This window comes from Gasterosteus aculeatus, chromosome 21 (assembly GCF_964276395.1).
Source record: "Gasterosteus aculeatus chromosome 21, fGasAcu3.hap1.1, whole genome shotgun sequence".
NCBI classification, from domain to species: domain Eukaryota; kingdom Metazoa; phylum Chordata; class Actinopteri; order Perciformes; family Gasterosteidae; genus Gasterosteus; species Gasterosteus aculeatus.
In genome coordinates this window covers 10,401,767-10,421,571 of record NC_135708.1, presented here as the reverse complement: position 1 = coordinate 10,421,571, position 19,805 = coordinate 10,401,767, and the positions used below count along the sequence as shown (strand labels likewise).

The following is a 19,805-nucleotide window of genomic DNA, read 5'->3' as shown; positions in this document are numbered from 1 at the left end:
ATCCCTGTGGGCCGATCTGGATGGGAAATGAAGACTTTGTTTCATCAGTCCCCCCCCCATCCAATCCGCCCTCCCATCGCCCACACCAAACACACACTCGCACGCTCTCCCTGGAAGGATTTGAGATTTGAGGAAAAAAGCCTTTGGACACGGTCTGGCCTGGCGTTTGGATGGGACGGACAGGACTGAGGTGAATATGTACGCATGTGTATACGGCGTGTATGCGGAGCATGCACACGCACACTGAGCCCTCGTCGGGACATGCATGGGGTGGAGGAGGCGTAGTTTGCCAAAGTGAGAGGAGGTGCTGAGGGAGGTAAGCGGTGGAAGATTGGGAGAAGGGAGAGGGGCTCGGTTTGCTCTTCATGGCAACATGTCCATTTCTGACTCATGTCCTAGACTTTACAACCAGTGTTCACTTCCACTCTAAAGCCTGATTAAAAACCACCTGGGAATAATCTGCTTTCCTACGGTGTCTTACACAGTACATTTTTGGAAACTCGCCCAGCTATCAGCTTTAGCCCCTTAAATGATGAAAACAAGTGTGCATATGTCGTCTAAGTGTCCCTCAGTGTGTCACACTTGAGTATTAACTAGATCTTGATTGCAAGTAAGCTATACTTGTTATATATATATATATATATATATATATATTTACTTCATCAGACTGGTACATGTTTCTTTAACCCTCGGCTAGACGATATGGGTCTGGGATCAGGCCGGGAAGGCAATTTGCAAATTAATCTGTTACCACGGGAACAGAGGACCCTTGCTACAAACAGGGCGATGAGTAAAAAGAAAGAGAGAATTGAGCCGGGCTTTGAATGCACTTTGACTTGTTCAATACAATCCCATGGTCCCTGCATCACACAGCCTTCCAGGCAGCGGAAACTTGAAACATGGCACCTCTCTTCTTCCTCCTTAGGGGCGACTGGTTGACGAAGATAATACCAGCCGAGGTGCTTGCGGCTCATATTAAAATGACTTCCTGTGACATTATACTGCCAGAGAGGTCTTGGCACTTTAATAAAGTCTGGATGCCATTTATTTATAATGCATGGGAGAGAGGGGAAAAAAACAAATGACATTCTTCATGCAGAGCCAGGCAAGTGTTATCTGGTTGAGTCTAGATAAATTAAATGAATATGCCCATATCGCGGCAATGTGGCCCCCAGATATTGATTCTCTGTCCCCACCAAAACCAGTCAACAGGTGAACAGGTGACCCGTTTGTCAAAAGATTGGAATCAGAAATGAACACTTGGCACCAAGTTCAGGGATGTAACATGAAGGGTGGCACAATAAGCAAAGCAGAGCATCAAGCATTCATATAGATATTTTGTATTTTGTACTTACTAACTGGACCAATGTTACTAGGGATACCTGCAGGAGAGGGATAGTGAGAGAGAGAGAAACAGACCTGAATTAAGGCATATAATTGGCTTAAAGGCAACAACTTTAACATTTCTCCTTGAGACTAGCGCTGCCTGGTTAGTCCTGCTATCCCCCCTCACAGTTGATTGGTTTCCCATCCCACCGCATGTGAGACATCTTGATGAGCTGAACACACGTTGAAATGACACGTGGTGTGAGATGTGAGACAGTAGCACCTGAAACAACGCCAGTCTTCACCATCATTTGACAGTGTTGTCTGCTGCGCGTTTAGCTTCACAGGTCTTTGGTTTCCTCCATTCTTCCTACTTTAAATGTCCCCGATGTTGCCAGAAAAGGTCATTGTTCCCACAGAAAAATGAGCACACTCAAAACCAATTTTTAGCAAACCACTGCAGGCTCAGAGATGGACTTAAATTTGAGTTACTCTGAAGTTAGAGGTGCTTAATTTGATATTCTGAGCGTTAACGACTACCCGAGCAGAGAATGGAGTCTCTTTCTCTCTGTGTGTGTTGTTATCCGAGTTTCTACGTTCATTTTTGGATGATTTTGAGCGTTCCCCACTGCTCATGCCCCCGCCACAGAAGCCTAACCTCCACCCTGCCGGTTCACTGTTGGCTATGTTATCAATTTTTTTCCATTAATTACACAGTTAGCACTGTTAGCAAGCTTGGCCGTTGCCGTTGTTCGGAGCCTTGAGAGGGAATCATGATATTCCCAATCTTGAACACTTTTACAAAGTTGTATACTGCTTTAAGAAACTTTGTGGCACACAAGTCTTTTAAAACATGTGTTGCCAACGACGCAAGTCATAATTCTCATGCACACGGACACAGGATGACACCCAGATTGTTATAACATGAAATGACAAACCGCCTCAGATGCCAATAGGAGGACATGCCTTATCCTGCCGCCTGCCTGTCCGTCTCCCCATAAAGCAATCCCTTGTGCCAGACGGCCACTGAGCAGATAATACAGTCAGCCTCATCCCCATGGTGACCAGATCTTTCCCACACCAGGACGTTGGCTGGCTGCAGATCGAAAGGAGATTGAAACGTTACATTTGCTTCCTGCGTTGATCATTTCTCCATCCGACTTAACCGCTGAGGCCTTGGTTATGGAATTAATTGGGACGGTGGGGGTTTGGACACCATTAAGCGCAGGTGGCGATAGAAAGCTCTTTGCCATTTTTCACTCTTTGCATCTGTGCGCTTCAAAGGGGACGTGGACACAGTGGCTCCGGGTTTTTTGTTCAGCATTCATTTTTAGAGGAATTTGCTTTCAGGACATTGAGGCCAGCTCCACGATTTCTAATCATCTGTTTGAACGGAGGGCCTCCCTCCCGTTCGCTCTACCCCCTGCCCTCAATAAGGCTGCCTGCACAAAAAAACAAACAAGCCCCTCGCCATGGGGAGGGGAAGCATGCTGGGCAATAGGAGAAATGTGCCCACGTAAAACAGAGAGGAAGAAATTAAATGAAAAGGGTGCTTTTCTTCCTCTCCTGCTCCCACCTCTCCCGTCAGCTGCTTATAACCACAACTTAGGCTGAGGAGGAATCTGTGCAGGATTTTTTTGGGTGAGGCCTTTCATCTGATAGAGCTGTCAAAATATATCTCAGGGGAAACATGAACATTTCCTGAGTGTATGTTTGCGACTGTGAACTTTGATCAAACTCCCGCCATTCAGTCACTCGTCTTCTGATCTCTGCCTGCAAGCTGTATTCAGGAGACGGATCTGTGACCTGTCTGAGAGCTGTAAAGTGCTATGCGGACATGTGGAGGAGGAGCGTAATGGATGTCAAGCCTCAAGAGCACTGGCAGATGCTAACCAGCAGACGGCCACAAGGGCAAGGGATCACAATCTAAAAAAAAAAAAACCTTATCCACAAAGTGTAGTTTGATTAGGCAGTTTCACTTTGGAAACTAAATATCGGTTTATGTTGATCACAAAAATTGGTCATTCGAACAATTTCTTCAAAGTCTTCAAAGAAAACTACCTCAAAACTAAAAGAAGAAAATTGTAAGTAGTACTATTAAGACGGATCAAAATTCAACATGCTTCAGTCCCAATTTAAATTTAAATTATTTGTTATTATAATACGGGGAGATAAAATCCAGCGTTCTGATTGGTTGAGAGTGAGTCACAAGGGTACAATATTGAGCGATAATCCGCTCCGCGTCGGGCCTAACAACACCCCCAAACTGTTAAATTATTGGACGATAAAGTACAGCCTCTTGTACCTTATTGCTTTAATATAAGTGTCTCACAAATTCTTCAATGCAATGTGTATGTAATATATTATATCAGGGATGTTTGATAAATAAGTTCCCCAAAAAGCATCATAGCAGGAAGGATCCATGCTTATGCAAAATCTTCAGAAAATCATAAACCCTAAAAACAGCAAAGGAAATGTGTTTAGATGATGTAACATGAACTGTACATGTTAGCACGCCCAGCTAACTAGCTTACTTTCCACAATGCTAACCAATCATTGCTACCAAAGCCAAAGCTTAGCATTTAACCTGAAGGCTTGTCCTATTTAAAAAAAGCAAAAACACAGTACAGAGGAAGAGGTAAACTGAGCAGCTTAGCATCGTCATGTTATAGAAAACAGTCTGATCTTAAATGTTTCTTTTACATACATAACACGGTAGCACCAGCTCTCTCCTGCAACACAAGAACATTACGGTATCTCTATTCTCATGTCTTATGGAAGCGTCAGTGGATGAGGATTCTGACCTTTTGTCTGGCACATTTTGCTTTAGTCTTCTCTAACGTGTGCATTTTCCATCGAGCTAATATTTAACACCCCTTTCAAAAGGGTCGGCATTGTTACCAAAATTAATAGCAAGTAGTTAATCCGCCCCGTTATTATTCTAAACGGCAAGGTGGTGTTCACGAACAGAGAGAGCTTGAGAGGTGTGGAAAACTGTAACTCTGGGGAGCTGGATTATGTAAATGTATATACAGCATTTCAAAAACAATGTATGCAACCAATGGAGGATGTAGTGCCAACACCCTGTATGCGTGCCGCACCGAGCCAAAAATGCATTATACAAGGCTTCTCCAGTTTCTCACCAAGTCACAAATGTGAGAAATGCAAGTGTCTGAGCTGTTTAAGTGAACTGTGAAAAAGCGGAAAATAACAGTAACGCAGTCCTCAAAAGGTCCTAGTTAAGTAGCTGACGGTGAAATATTACACAGGCGCTATCTAAATCGAGTCCGGCAGATTAGCTGGGAACCCACTGCATTAAGTGGAAAAGGAATATGAATATAAAACCAGAGAAAGAGCGCGGTGACTTCTATTAGAGTGCATTACCAAACTGTAGTTTACCGTCGGAGCGGAGAACCAAACGTAATAGATTATATTTGCACTCAGCTGGATGTCAGACATTGGATACATTACACCACACCAGTCAGAAAAAGAGATGTTACAAGGTCAAATTGACTTCTCATTTGACAAATAACCCTTTGTCTATTGGTGTAGTTTGGGGCCAAACAAACTTTTCTACCTGGTCTTGGTTTGGGATACCAGCAGCCTGACAGTGCAATTATTTGCAGCTTTCATGAACAACCTGTGGGGTTCAAGCAGATGTCTATGATCTCATGTTGGCTCATTAGATTCATTTTAAATCACAGTCATTTACAATCCCCTTCACCTGCCTGGCCCCACCATTATGGGGCACTACTGAAATCTAATTTAGTCCTATCGCACAGGAAGAGCATTAGGAGCTGCTTATGTTGACGGCGTGCTCCATTGATTTTTATGCGTCGTGCAGGGATCATGGTTGCGAGCCACTGGGTGGTGAACATGATCTCTAAAGAGTTGTGCGATACACGGAACATGATCTCTTAGGGGGGTCGGGGGGAGAGGGGGGTGTTCAGTGAACACAATCCGTCCGCACTTTGGTTCAGCACATGCAACAATACGCATGTACACAAACATGGGGATTTAAGTATAGTGGAGAGAATCACATGAAGTGACTCACAATAAGTCTCTCAGAACTGTGTGCTACAAGTCCAAGTGCTTGATGTTCATCTACAGTGGTTCAGCTCCAGCTATGTTGTCATCCATCCAAGACCACCACTATAACCTTGCAAATGGATTATCAGAAACCAATGATTAAATGTTGTCCTGTGGGTCGATGGGCTGTAAATCCTCCACGTTCATCCTATTTCCTCATTGAACAAGCAAATCTGTCATTTCACTCAGCCTAGTCAAATCTTCAAATCGTCAATTCTTCTGTCCAGAGCACACTCCCGTGTGTGTGTGTGTGTGTGTGTGTGGACATCATTACAGTTTTTTTGTCGGTATCCGTTCTGCTTTGACCTTCATGAGTCTCACCTGTTTGCCGTGGCGCTACCTGGTCTATGCTGCTTATCTGCTGAACGGCCACCGCGGGCAGAGTTGGTAATTACTTTCCTGGGCTGCCATTATTTTATAGCAATCCATCATCATCTGGCGCCGTTTGGCTGTAGAGAGCCCGGCGATGGTGACAGGCATTGCTAACTGGTTAGCAGCGGAAAGGCTGCCAAGACACAAGCACTCGGCATGCGACTTGATTGAATTCCTCAGGAGCAAAATTACGGCTTGCCTCTCCGGAGCGCGCGGCTCGCTCGCTCCCTCTCAATGTGTAGATCCGAATTGAAGGTGGCAACTCTTAAAGTGCCCAGGAGCCGAGTGGGAAGAAGAACAGTTTAAGATTTAAGGGAGGAAATGAGGTGTGCGTCAGTGGTGGTAGCTATGGGGGAAGGAATAAAAAAAAATAAAAAATCTGGAGATGGAAGAAACAAATATTTGAAAGAAAGATTACCGTCACAGCTGCACAGAGCCGAGATGTGGAAAAGACAGAGTAAACAAGCTCGGTCTCTGGGGTGGTTGGGGGGTGTTGTGGGGGAGACAAAGAGAGAAAACGCCAGCATGAAACAAAACCAAGAGATGGAGCAGGAACAGGCGGAGGCAGAAACAGAAAAAGAAAAAGGTGGTGGGGAAGAAGGAAAGAACGAGCTGGAGACTAAGGGGCCGCAAAACAACAGGCGATGAGTTTTACAGAGGAAAAAAAGTGGGTAAAATGGAATTTCAAATAGCTGTGGAGAAAGGAATGAAAGCATAAATGAGTGGGTGTTGTGAGTGTGCGTGTTTGTGAGCACGACAAGCGCAAAGACGGAGTCAAGCTATGTGCGTGAAGCAGACGTGTTTATGTGTGTGGATGCATAAACGCACGGCTCTAAATGAGTACACAGTAGAACAAAAAGCAAAAAAATGCAGATTTTAAGCAGAGCAAGCTGTCTCACAAGGCTCACTATTTAGAAAAAGGAGCAGCGACACTCAAATGATATCATATTTGAAATGAGTCTAGCAAGCAATAATACGGTAAAATAAAAAATCAACAATCAATTTGAAGATTGTAAACGGAATATATGGATTGTTAAATAGGTTGTGATTTGATGACATGAGTGCTTCATTAGTACGATGGTATGATTACATTTGTGCATTAGTTAGGAAGGTGGTAGCCAGTGCTCATCGAACCATTTTAATACCTTTGAGTATTTCCACCACTCATTTTGGAAGGCAGTTCGCTATTCTTGTGCAGCCTACGCGACTGAGATGCGGTGTTTGACAAAATCAAACACCGCATCTCAGGGACCCATATACAGTAACGGTTGTTTGTCTTCACTCACTAGAGAATGGGATGCATTCTACTCTTTCATTATCACTTCCCTTGGGATTTGGTCTTGCCATAGAAATATGCATAGAGACGTACATTTCCATCTCCAGATTTCATGTAGATTCTTTTAATTTTCATCCGTGTGGAAGAACTGTGGTTTTTCACCCAGACGGTGGCGGGCCAATGTGCAAGTCAAGCATCACAATAAAATCCACTGCATGTCCACACCATACACTGCTGTGATCCAAGGAGAGCCGTGAATGCAGAGGCTGGCTTCAGCTACATCTCAACAAGTGTTTACTAATCCTGTCCCGCCAAGGAATTCTACTGATTTGATCATGCTGCGGACAGAAAAAAATAAAACGAATTCATTTTTTATTTATATTTCACAGAATATGATATATATAAAACAAATACATTTTATTTTATAAAAAAACTGAAAATATATAGATAAATGAACACAGCTTTTTTTTTAGATGTATGTAATTTATTAAAATATATGTTTTATTAAGTTACCATTTCAAGTGTTTACATTCACAATTGAGAAACATCAGAATGAGGAAAAAACTTTTTGTTAGGATCTTTTCATATTGTTCACATCGTCTACACTTGAACATTGACAAGGCTACCACAATGCAGCAAGGTCGCACTCCTCTTATATAAGAGCTTGTGTCACAATGTGCAGACGAGTCAGAACCTTCGGCAGCTTCACTCTGTCCTTCCTCATAATCTCTTCTCGTCTTTCACTGGTTACAAATTTTCCATTTGCAAATTGATAAAAAACTTCATCCTGGGTGTCAGAATGCAACTTTAATTGGATGAAATATGAAAAAGGTAATCTGTGGAGGGATTTGAAAATTCTTTATGAATAATGTATGCTTTTCTGTATATTCACCAAATTAAATTTCTCCTTATGAATGAGCAAGTCACGTAAAACAGCACGGATTAATTATGACCCCCCCCCCCACCCACCCCCCCGCTTCTGGATTAGTCTGTTTACAAGGTCAGATGTGACCAATAATTTTCTCTTTGGATTTTGAAAAGCACATTTATTTGTTTTGTGGCGAGTCTGTGTGTGTAAGTGCATGTGTATATTGACATGTCCGTACTTGAGCTGGAGCTAAATGAAACCTTGATTTAATGTCGACTTGCTGCTGATCCCATAGACATTTACACAACATACTAAACACACACCAAATCCAGTTGCATTTGAGGATTTCTTTCCCTTCAATATGACATTCAGGATACATTGTTACTATTTTAAATCAACCTTTCAAAGGCCACCCGACACTGTACCCCCCCACCACCCCCCCTCTCACACCGCCGGGTTCTATCTTCCTCTTGTCCTCGGCCACTACAGTGAAATGAACTGCCATGGTTAATACTCCGACTGATCCCTCTCCTTCTGTCTCCACTGAGGGAGAAAGCGAGGACTGAAAGACGGGCGAGAGACATAGGTGGAGAGAGGGGGAAACGAGACACAGCCACCCCAGAAGGCTGAGTTAGCTGTGACAGAGAGTGATGCCCACTTCCCCTCCCGCCGTCTCCCCCATCCTTTTCTCTCTTCATCACTTTTTAAACCCCCCTTCCAACTCCCCCACCCCCCCGCCCCCGGTTCTCTTACTCCACAACCCCTCCGGATGATAATTCATCGATCTCCTTATCGCATCAGACGTCTTGATGGCCGTAGTAAAAAGAAATTAAATCTTAATTAAATTTTCATCTTAGACAAATTTGTCTCCGGAGAGCTGCCATATGCTCACTGGGTTTGGGGGGAAACATTGAGAGGGAAGGACACGCATTTTGCTGTCAGCCTTGTGCATTCTTTTCTATTCAGGTGGGATCGCACTGCGTTCTTATGGATTTTTCCCTGCGTTTATTACATTATGGATTTGTTCCCCTCCAAGACAAAGTATAATAATGCACTTTATACTAAGACGGTTTTTCATCACTTTTTTTTTTTGCCATCAGGGCAAAGGTAGGATGCGTTTGTGTGTCCTTGTGCAATACGTATGAATGTGTGTGTGTGTGTGTGTGTGTGTGTGTGTGTGTCGGCTTTGCGGTACGGAGGTCTGGATGAACACCTGTGTGTGTTTGGGTGTGTGTGTGTGTGTATTTCCCCTTTTTTAATAATGTGCTGTCAATCTGAGCACTGGGAACGCCATTTCACTAACCCGTCCTAAATCTCATAACGCGCCCCCTCTGGGAGGGAGAATAAGTCGTCAGCCGGAGGCCGGCGGTCCTCGAGGGCCGCAGAGAAAAGGCAGAAATCGCCGGCGATGCAATAAAATGGACTCGGCGGGATAAAACGTGGGCACACCTGAACTTCTAGCACTGCAGCTCTCTGCTGCTGCAACTCGCTCTCAGACCCGACACATACGCTGTCGCCTGGTCGGGGACCCTCGGTGTGACTGGGGGCACCTTGGCATGTCGGAGGTTGAGGTAACGGAGATACTTCTCAGGCCTATGCTTCGGTTTGAAGAAGTACCACCTGCTTACGGCCTGCTAATGATATATTCTCTTCACACAAGCCAGTGTGAACAACGCACGGATATTAAAACACAAAGAAGGAAAGCGACGTCACCGAGGGCCACTAAACTAGCGTGTGTACGGAGTGTGACACGCTGTCCTTGTTTCGTTCGTACCGCAGGACGAGCAGCTGTTGCTTTCTTCTGCTGGGGTTTGCAATAAATAATGAACAGCAATAGTTTGTTTTTTTCCCCAAATTGGCGATTATAATTCATGTCAAACGTTACGTGGCTTGTCAAAATCGTTCAAAGCAAGTTTACCTGGAAAGAAGGGCCTTATGCAAGTCTTGTATTGTTAAATGTACTTTCTTCTCATAAAGTCTGCTTATACTCAGGATTGAGTCCAATTCAGAACCCCATCGTATCAGCACAAAGTTGCCATGAATTGCATTAAAAGAAATTGGTTCAACATATTTGCACCACGATGTCCGTCACTGTTGTTCCAAGCGCAGACTTTCAGGTTTGCAATACAGATTCATTTAGAAGAATAAAAGAATATCACCAACACCATAAATTATGTACAATTATATATGGTCATTTTAATAGCATTTTGATAGCATAATACCTCCTGCTCTGATATTACAGTGGAGACAACATTTGCTTATTTCTTGATGTCTGCAAGTCACTTTACTTTAAATGCAGACAAAACAGACTGGTGATTGAAAGCTGAAGTGAACTGAAGCCATGACCTGCACACTCAGTTAGTGCATGCAAGAGGAGACAGTGGGCACGGTCTTTCAAAGCACTGACTGGGTGTTGTGGGTGTTTTGTAAAGGATAGTAAGACGATAGAATGAGTGAATTCAGAGTTATGTGCCGTTGCTGCCTCCGGGAAGCCTTTTCTAACACTTTGTATTGATGCACAGGTCAGGAAGAGGACGCAGGTGCAATACACCCACTGGACCTACTCAACACATGAACATCTGCAGTTTTTGTGCATATCTCGTTGCTGACATGTATTGGTTTTAGACTGTAATTCAGTGTATAGTCCTGATATATTTAGAGGCCGTGCATTTCTATTAAGTCTCCGGTTTATCCATCAGCATTATTTGATACAATTGTTGCAAAGGATGCAACCAAGCTAATGTTATAAACGCTTTGACGAAACACGATTTACAGGACACTATTGACTTTTGTTCTCATTAAAACACTTGAAGCCTCACAACTCGATATCTCACGTGACGTGACGTGGTGATTGCCAGAATATGAGGTTGCAGTTTTGATTTCAGGCATTTATGAGATAATCTCGACAGGTTTGAGTCCGACCAACGCTGCTGTGACACCTGCTGTGTCATGCCAACCTCTTCTTTAATTACTCAACTTGTCCTTGCTGAATTGTGTGTGTGTGTGTGTGTGTGTGTGTACTCACAGGTATTAGCTGTGCCCTTGGGGATGGGCAGGTAGGAGCCAGCACTCCACGCTCGCCCCTGGTAGCTCTTCTTACAGCGGCCACAGTCGGGCCCGGTGGTGTTGTGTTCACACTCGCAGCTCAACTTCTCTTTGTCATACACGCAGCTGTTGGCGTGAAGGTTGCACTTGCACCTGTCCAAGAGGGAGAAGGGTGGGAGGGGGGAAGTGGGGGGGGTTGAAAGAGGACAATGGCGCCAACGTGAGTACATTTTTCTGCCGCTGAATGAACATCCGGCAGCCCTTATTTAGTTTGGACACTGAAGGGCAGCGTGTCCTTGACTAGCGGTGGCACTGGAACGCAGTCAGAGCCGCTTCCTCGACTTCAAGAGGAGCCGGTTCAAAGGGAAGGCAGGCGGTTGCGCGAACAAATCTGGCATCATTATTTCCTCGCTTCTCTTCTACCCCCCCCCCCCCCCACCACCCCGACCCCTCCAATCGGGAAGGTAGTTCAGTTTTAATTGTCCCACTGGAGGATGCGTAATTGCAGTAAGGTCACAGTGGATGGGCGCGGGAGGAACGGGAGGGAGAGGGGGGACAAAGAGGTGCGAGGAGAGGCTGAGGGAAACAAGCCAAGTTAAATTGTGGAACCAGCGTGGGGAAAATGAAGTGTTCGCCCGGGCTTTTAGCTCAGTGAGGCGATGAATAGCTCGCAGTGAGCCAGAGGGCGGCATGGAGCATCAGCGCGGCTGCGTTCGCCATGACAAATTAATGTGAGATGAGATCTCAGAAGCATATTTTCTAGTATGGAAAGAAGGACTCCCTCAAGGTGCACTAAATCCCTGCTCGCCAGAACCTGAACCATTAAACGAGAAGCTCAGCAAATTCAGTTTCCGCTGTACGGGACATCTATCTGTTCAATTAATTTATGATCCTCATGCAGCACAAAGTCCTCAGAGGAATACGGAGAATTGTAACTATTTTAACACAACGTCGCAATGAACGCCAACTGCTCAAATACCGTCGTCTGGTCATCATCTCAAACTAGGACGCTGAAGGTGCTGCTCCAACTACACGTTTTGTAATTTCAAAATAAACCTCTATGTTCACAGGAAACACAGTTCAGTCTCTTTTCAAAACAAACTTCCGACATAGATTGGAAGCTGGATCTGTACATGATCGGTCAGATGAAAAGCATCTACATGTCGTGTGTTCAGTGATCATTGTCTGTCCCACTTTGCAAGTGTGCTAGTGTCCGACTACCGAGACAAGAACCTGACCGGACTCTCTAACTGATTCTAATGCTGTAACGGGATACGAGACATCAACTTACAGCGAAAACTATAAATCTGACTTTGAACACGCATAAGTCATCCTACAAATTTGGTCTATTTTAGGAGGAAATGCTGAGAGGCAGACGGTAAAAAAACACTGACTACTAATCCAATAAAATGGCATTAATACTGCTGATATTGAGACAATTGCTGTGTTGAGGACTCCGGCGGCAGGGCCGCACTGGACACGTCCGGCGGGAGTTTGACCTATGTGAGTTAGACACTGTTGATGGCGAGCCTCTGTCACAATGTGCTCATCCTCATCCAGAGGCAGAAGCATAATTAATGAAAGGACCACTCCTTGATCCTGACCCGTATCTGCTGTCTGCTGACCCAGGTTGGGGCCTGACATCTGGCTCCAGATCCTGCTGCAGGAAGACGACAAAAAAATTGCTCACGCTGCAATTTGCTCTTGAAAATTACTCACGAGTGCACTTTGTGAGCTTTTTGGAATTTTATATTATTTTCTCAACTAAGTACTTTGATTTGGGGGCATTCCTTATTTAAGGTAAGTAGCTTATGAAAGCTTTTAATGTATGCAAACGTAAGTAGGCCACACCTGCTGTATCGTGATGCCAGATACATGTTTAATCAGCACTTCATATCTCATGCTATCCCTCTCGTTTCCAGCTTGTAGCTACAGGGTGTGAGCAGCACACACTCACAACTGCACTTGTGTTCCTTTCGGATATAATAACATGAATTCTGCCAGGAAGCCTTGGTCAAGTTGGACACAAGTTGTTGTTTTTTAAATACGGGAGGACTCGTACAAACAGGGACAAAACAAATCACAAAGAGAAAACATACCGAACACAGCGGCAGACAGAAAACATGCAGGCGCAAGTGTATACTGGTATTTTCAAGGAAATAAAAGCGGAAACTATTTCAATGGAGTCACTGGAGGAATCCACTTTGAGGAGCTCCACTGTGAAATCCTTTTGTGACACGGGACGTAATCTTCAGCAGCCATCATACTAATACCCAGTCGACACTGAGGCCGAATGTAGCGGGATTGATTGAGAAAAAGTGGCTAAAGCGGAGTCCATGTCCATTAGCGGCTAAACTCAAGCCAGGATCACAATCGAGTCCCCCTTTTGAAGGAGCTTTCTTTCCTTCTCCGTGTCTGAAAAAAGGTCTGTGTGTGTGTGTGTGAGTGAGCGTGGTTGGTAGAGGATGTGGTGAGGAACCACTTCACACGGAGCCCTTTGTGGTTTAACCTTCAGCTTCTTTTAACATGGCCAACATTTTAATCAGCATCCAGAAATGATAGCGCCGGCGGCATAATGATGGAGACCGCCAGTGAGGCCCCCGAGGGTCTCATATCCACCAGTGTTGTCTTGCTGCCAATCAGCAGTGGCTGCTGAATGAACCGGGGAAGGATTCCTTCCTGCTGCACGAGCAACAACAGCTTCAGCCAACGTGTGTTTAACAGCATTTTAACTGGCTCTTTATCTACTGTCACTTTGAAAGCTCTGTGGGTCGTCTCCTCCTGACTTCCCACGAGCCTTTGTGTCGTTCTCTCCACACGCCGCTCTTCTCCATCCACCTGGTAGTCTGTCTGTTAACTGCAGTATCTCCTATTAATTCATATTCATGAAGCGAATGCATCTTTGTTTTTGTGTGGTGCTCTTAAAGTGATATTGCTTGAGGCGTTATTGAGGGGGCCCGACACCGCCTGTTAGCTAAAGGTCCTGATATGTATTCATAAAATTACCCACGGGGCTACGAGCTCAAATTGCTAGACTGGCAGAAAAAGAAGAAACAAAAAGGAGAGAAGGGGAAAAAGTTTTGATTCCTTTTTGTTTGATGGAAGGTGGCAAAAATTCTCATATCTGACAAGAGTTTAAAGTTCTCCTTGAAATGTGGGAGACAAACGATATTGTTGGGCTCAAATTTATTATTGTTCTTCATCTCAGTGGAAATACGAGGCCGCTGAGGCTTTGGCTTACCTGGAGCGGTGTGTCTGTGACCTCTGCAGTAATGGGATTCTGATTGACACCATGGGTGCACACGACATATTGCGCCTTTCCCTCTGATGATGCCGGCAACAAAAACAGAGCGACACAATGCTGTGTTTCTCAGTGAAAAATGGCCCTTTCCTCTCAATCACTCCAGCTATTATCTACAGCCGAGTTCACAGGCCGACGTTGCTCCATTTCGCTCGTTGCGGCTTCAAAGCCGAGAGTATCAGCTGCTAATTGATGGTAATTATCCATAATCCAAGCCTACAACATCCCCGGCGCACAAAGCTGCTGATCCCAACAAATTGAGCGGACTAAACTCAACATGGTCCTTAAGTGGGTTAACTAAGTGAAGCAATTAAATTCCAATCTAACGCCCAGGTGTTTTCATACGCCAGCCAAATGGGTCAAACACTTTGTTCATGAACACTTTTTTTAAGCTGTCGGAGGGGGGAGGAGGAGGGGGGGGGGGGGGTTCAGACAATGCACAGGCTGAATGATGAAAATGAAATGGAAACACAGGCTGTTAAAAAGGCTTGGCGTGTGACTGTGTGTGTGTGTGTGTGTGTGTGTGTGTGTGTGTGTGTGCGCGCCTGTAGCCGATTCGTTGTAAGTGCAATAGGTGATTACACAAAATGCACAGAATGAAAAGGAATGTACAATAATGCATCTATCCCACCTTATCTCCCTGAAAACCCGTTTGTCCCCATATGGAAGGCGAGTCCCCGCAATGTGACTTTTCTCACCGATTGTTGTCCCCTCAAGGTGGGTAAAACACACCCGCTCACACGCACACCCCTCCAGCGATGTAGCTCTTACCCAATGACACGTGGCGTTCAGCTGGCGTTTGTATTGGTTTAAAACAGATTAGCCTGTCTGCTAACGTGGTACCTGCTAATTGCCTCCCTTACCTCCCCGGCGGGTGGTGCATTGTGGGAAGTGAAAGAAGGGCGATATCTGCACCAGGTCCCATGGGATGGATCTCGGACCCCAACATCCCCCTAATTATATTCTTCTTTGCCCTCTGTCTCCTCTCACTGGAGAGTGGAAAGTTAAAGCAGAGGCTGTGAGAAAAGTTTCTCTCATCTTCGATGTTTCAAGTTCCAGAAAAACATTTACAGCTGCTGCGCGAAGAGACATTGTGTCCATCGCACACACACATGCAGTTCAACTTAAATAAGATAAATAAATGCTAAATAATTTAATTGCTGAATTTATTGAGTTTTGTCAGAGGCAGAGCAGTTCAGTAAACAGTGTCGAGCTCCGCACCATCATACACTGTGAACAACGTTGCTGCCCACTTTAAGGTGCTAGGTACAGAGTACACAACTTTTACACGGATAAAAAACGCTGGCAGGCGGACACTATTGAGTATTTAGCAAATGTACGGAAACATCACAATCATGTGTCACCCTCACAAAAAATAAAAGACAAAGCAAGAACGATCATTAAGATTAAATTCCACCAAGTATTTTAATATTATATATTTTAATGGATGTTTTGGCGAGCAGATGAGTTGATGTTTCACTTCATCTTCAAAATATTCAATTATAAATTTGAAAAATGATCTTGCAAAACGGAAATATTATGAAAATATGAACCATGAGTAAGTACCCGGGATAACAGAGCAAAGCTACTCTGTGATCTTTGCATTGCAAGTTAACTCCATCTCCGGTTTCCTGCTTTGAGGCAAATTGTCTGTCTGCCTGCATCAATCCGTCGGGGCCATCCATCTATCGAATCCTCAGCATTACTAATGAATGCAGTTGGACATGCTATCCAAGCAGGAGTCAATCAGGAGGTCTTTACTGCCTGTGACATGCCAGGCCTGTTCAATAGAATCGACATGCTGGGCCTCACTGATACCGCTCTCAGCTAAACACTATTGGCCGGTGAAAGCAAATGCACTGCAGGAGAGAGTGAGAGAGAAAGAGAGAGAGAGAGAGAGAAAGAGAGAGAGGTCCATCATCCGGTGCCCGGTGCCACACAGATTCAGGGCGAGGCCAGTTGGAGAAGCGATATCAAGGGATGCTGTCATTTCATAAGCGAAATCACTGATTGGATCCCTTAAAGGAAGTAACTCCCCACAGATCCTGCTACATTGATCCGCTTGTGTCGGTAGCTAGTCGGCAGACTGCGAGAGGTTAGGCTGCATTTGACCTGTGTGTGTAGGGGGGGTGAGCGAGAGATAAAGAGAGAAAGGTGGGTGGAGAGAAAGAGTGTGAGGTTGGGGGATAAAACTGTTGCCTCACCATCACATTTTTCGAACAAGTTAACATAAAATTACATTTGAGCTGATTGACAGGATTGGACGGCTCATCGCGGTCCTTCATCAGCCACAGATACGCAATTATAAAAGAGCATATGATTTATTAATTGGTGTTGGGATGTTATGATCAATTAAAAATGTAGCTTGCTAATGTCCCCAACCATTAAACTTTGGCAACCATCTTCCTTGTTACATAACCCCGGTGTCTGGACCAGACCTCTCCCGTGGCTGCCACCACCGGGGGCCGACACCTGAAACCAGGGTAGGGCCCCAAGAGCAGGTGTAGTTACACTAAATGTTCGCAGAACCCCAACAAGCAGAGAAGCTAACTCTTAGCAGCCCTCGGCTCTCCTGAAGCCTGGGCGAGGGTTATACTGTTGCATGTGACAGGGTTGCACTGTAAGCGACAGCCTCTGATAAACCGGAGGGAGCAATGCTTCCCACGAGTCCACGTGGTGATTGACAAGAAAGTCACGTGATGTATATAAATGCTCGAAGGAATATGTACAGGTGTGTTTTTGTGACCAGACCACCAACAGAATGCATGTTTGGCTCAACCACTGCAGTGAGGGAAATGCGTTCACAGTTGAACATCTATTTGATAGAGAGAGAGAGAGAGAGAGAGAGAGACTGCAAGAGGAGCGTAGAGAGAAAAATCCGAGGGTCCGGACGTTCAACATGTCAGCAGCAGCTCTAATTACATTGCAAACTAAGTGACGTTGCAGCAGAGTAGAAGGCCCGTGCTAAAAGAAGCACTTTATAGGAGCTGTCCGTTCAGCACCACAAACCACAACGCAGGCAAACAGACCACGAACACATTACAGCAAAAGGTTTGGTTCCCTCAAATTAGTTTTAATCATCCCACGAGATACATTCTGTCATTTTTAAAGGGCGTCCTCAGACAAAGCTGAAATTAGTTTATATATTATTCAATATGCAGTCACACCAAACGCTTTAGCTGGCAAAATCACAGAGAATCAGCACGGCTAAAAGTGGTGAGGTTGAATGAAAAAATTGACAGATTGGTGTTATATACAAATTGTCTTGTCTTGTCTTGTCACAGATGTATTTGTAATTTAACATCTGGTAAAATAATCTAGTTGTTTTATTGGGCAGAGGAGAGGAACATTTTGCCCTGCTTATCATCAACGCTTCAGTTAAAAAGTGGAATCTACGGGAGCTGTCTGCTCAGCTCCTCAAGCCACCACAACAGAAGTCGGGTTTGCTTTTTTACAGCTGAATTTTTGTCCGACCAAGGACAGAAAAAATCTCGAACACGTAGTAATCACAAAAACGAGTGTCCTTTGTTGTGGAGGCTATTGGACCTTGCAGTAGACCTTGCTTCCCAAACAGGGCAGTGATAACAGCAAGAAAACATCTGAGGAATCAACCTCTGAATGCAGAAAAGTGAGAAAGTGACCCTCCTAAACTGTTGAATTAAAATATTAAAGGCACTTACTTGAATACAGGACGTTTCATTCAGCATTTATGGGTTTTTTTAAATATTCAATTTCAGCTTCTCAGTCTTCTCCCAAACAATACAACCAGCTTTTTAAAAGTATTAATCATCAATATTGTCATCTTATCAATTGAAATCTCTTTACATGTGTCTGGCATTTATTCTGCTCAGGGACTCCCAGAAAAAGAAACATGAAAATGTGATTCAGATCATTTGTAAAGTGCTTAATAAAAAACAACCGGTTGAACTCTGCTCAGACGCTCCGATCTCCATCATCTGGAATCTTAATCTCTATCATCTCCGCCATCACACAACATCTGAGCATCCGGCGAGTTACATTACCTCGCAAAAAGAGCAAAAGGTTTGATTGTGATTCCTCCCTTCTTTTGTCAGGTGCAGCTCTATTGTATGCTCCTGTTCTGCTTGAAGGGCTAAAGCGCCGTCGGATGCCCATACATAATGAGCGCCTGCATTCATCGGCCCTCCCCAAAAGATAACTCGCTCAGAATCGCTTTTCACGAGTCAACGCTCCCATTATCAAGCAGTTTTATTCATCACTCCCAGTCGTCTTCAGATCGGAATCAAATACCTCGCTTGGGGATCTTACCACATACGCAATGTCCTGCCGTGTGTGTGTGTGTTTGTGTGCACACGCGGTGAATTAAACAAACAGGAACAGTATGATGACGCTTACAACACTTCTCCTTCTGGAGATATCGGTCTCAGCTTATGAGTGTGGAAACAGAGCCATATGGTGTTTTCCTCACTGACGAGGCTCTCTTCTAATGCAGCCCAGACCGACATGACTCGCTCAGTAGGATGTCTGACTGCTGAGGGGGTGGCCTTCTATTTTTGGGGGGGTAATTTGACTGTGTGTTACTTTCCACATCATCGCAATGTTATCTCACTAATGGGGTTAGAGAGCAGAGTGGGTGCGCTGGGAACCGCCGGCTGCTCCGTGTCCCGTATCGAAGTGTCGCTGAGCAAGACACCCAAACCCCCAACTGCTCCCCGGGCGCCTTTACAGCAGCACACTGCTCCCACTGTGCGGGATGGGTTAAATGCAGAGAACAATTTCCTGTATGTGGACAATAATAGTTGGCAATAAAAATGGCTCTTTTTTGTCGTTGTCCAGGTGAGGCCTTTGGGTGCCCTTGAATATTTGTTTTTAGGTTCATTAATTAGCACATGAGCTGCCTGGTCTAACATAGCTAAGACTGTATTTACATTGACCGTATTGCTTAAGAAGAAGAGGAAGAGGTAACCACATTCCCAAACACTGCATTCTTCTCAGTTGTTTGTTTTCCTTACTTTGTAGATTAACATTTTTTTAAATAAAAATTTTAATAACACATTTTAATTTAATTTTTTTTCCATTTTTTATTAAAATTTTATTTATAAAATTACAAAAAAAAATGTCATACATGCCGCAAAATCGTACTTGTTGATATTTTAAAAAGTACATTTTATGGGAATTGGGAAATGTTTAATTGACAATAAAGAAATCATCTTTGTGTTCCTCACAAAAAAATTGAATCCATATATTTTAAAAAATGCACCCAGTACAGTTTCAGTTTTAAAAAATGTGACTGATACAACCATTCACAGGCTTCCAATACATTCCAAGTTGAATAAAAATAGAACCGTGTACTATGTTTTCCAGATGGCGTTGACTGTGCGAGTGTTGCCAATATCTCCTCCTTGCAAACCAGTTACCAAATCATCAGTGAGGTGGTGGGGGCTGTAAGTGAAGGAGAGGTCAATGAGGGGATTAGTCATGAAACCCTGACAGGAGGGCCTATTATGAGGGCAGCTGCAGACGACAAAGACACGAGGTAGACACGTCGG

The 19,805-nt window shown here is 44.3% G+C and overlaps 1 protein-coding gene across 11 annotated transcripts in view; it reads right to left on the bottom strand.

The window, feature by feature from the left end:
• Positions 1–19,805, bottom strand: part of ntng1a (netrin g1a) — an 85,067-nt gene that overhangs the window by 14,029 nt on the left and 51,233 nt on the right. For 10 of the 11 annotated variants that reach the window (XM_040167246.2, XM_040167248.2, XM_040167241.2 and 7 more), the window contains exons 4-5: positions 10,957–11,129; positions 1,356–1,382 (exon numbers count right to left, since the gene is read on the bottom strand). In XM_040167246.2, coding sequence (XP_040023180.2) covers positions 1,356–1,382; positions 10,957–11,129 — 200 coding nt within the window. The remainder of the gene's footprint in view (positions 1–1,355; positions 1,383–10,956; positions 11,130–19,805) is intronic. The other variant, XM_078095650.1, reaches the window with a different exon arrangement.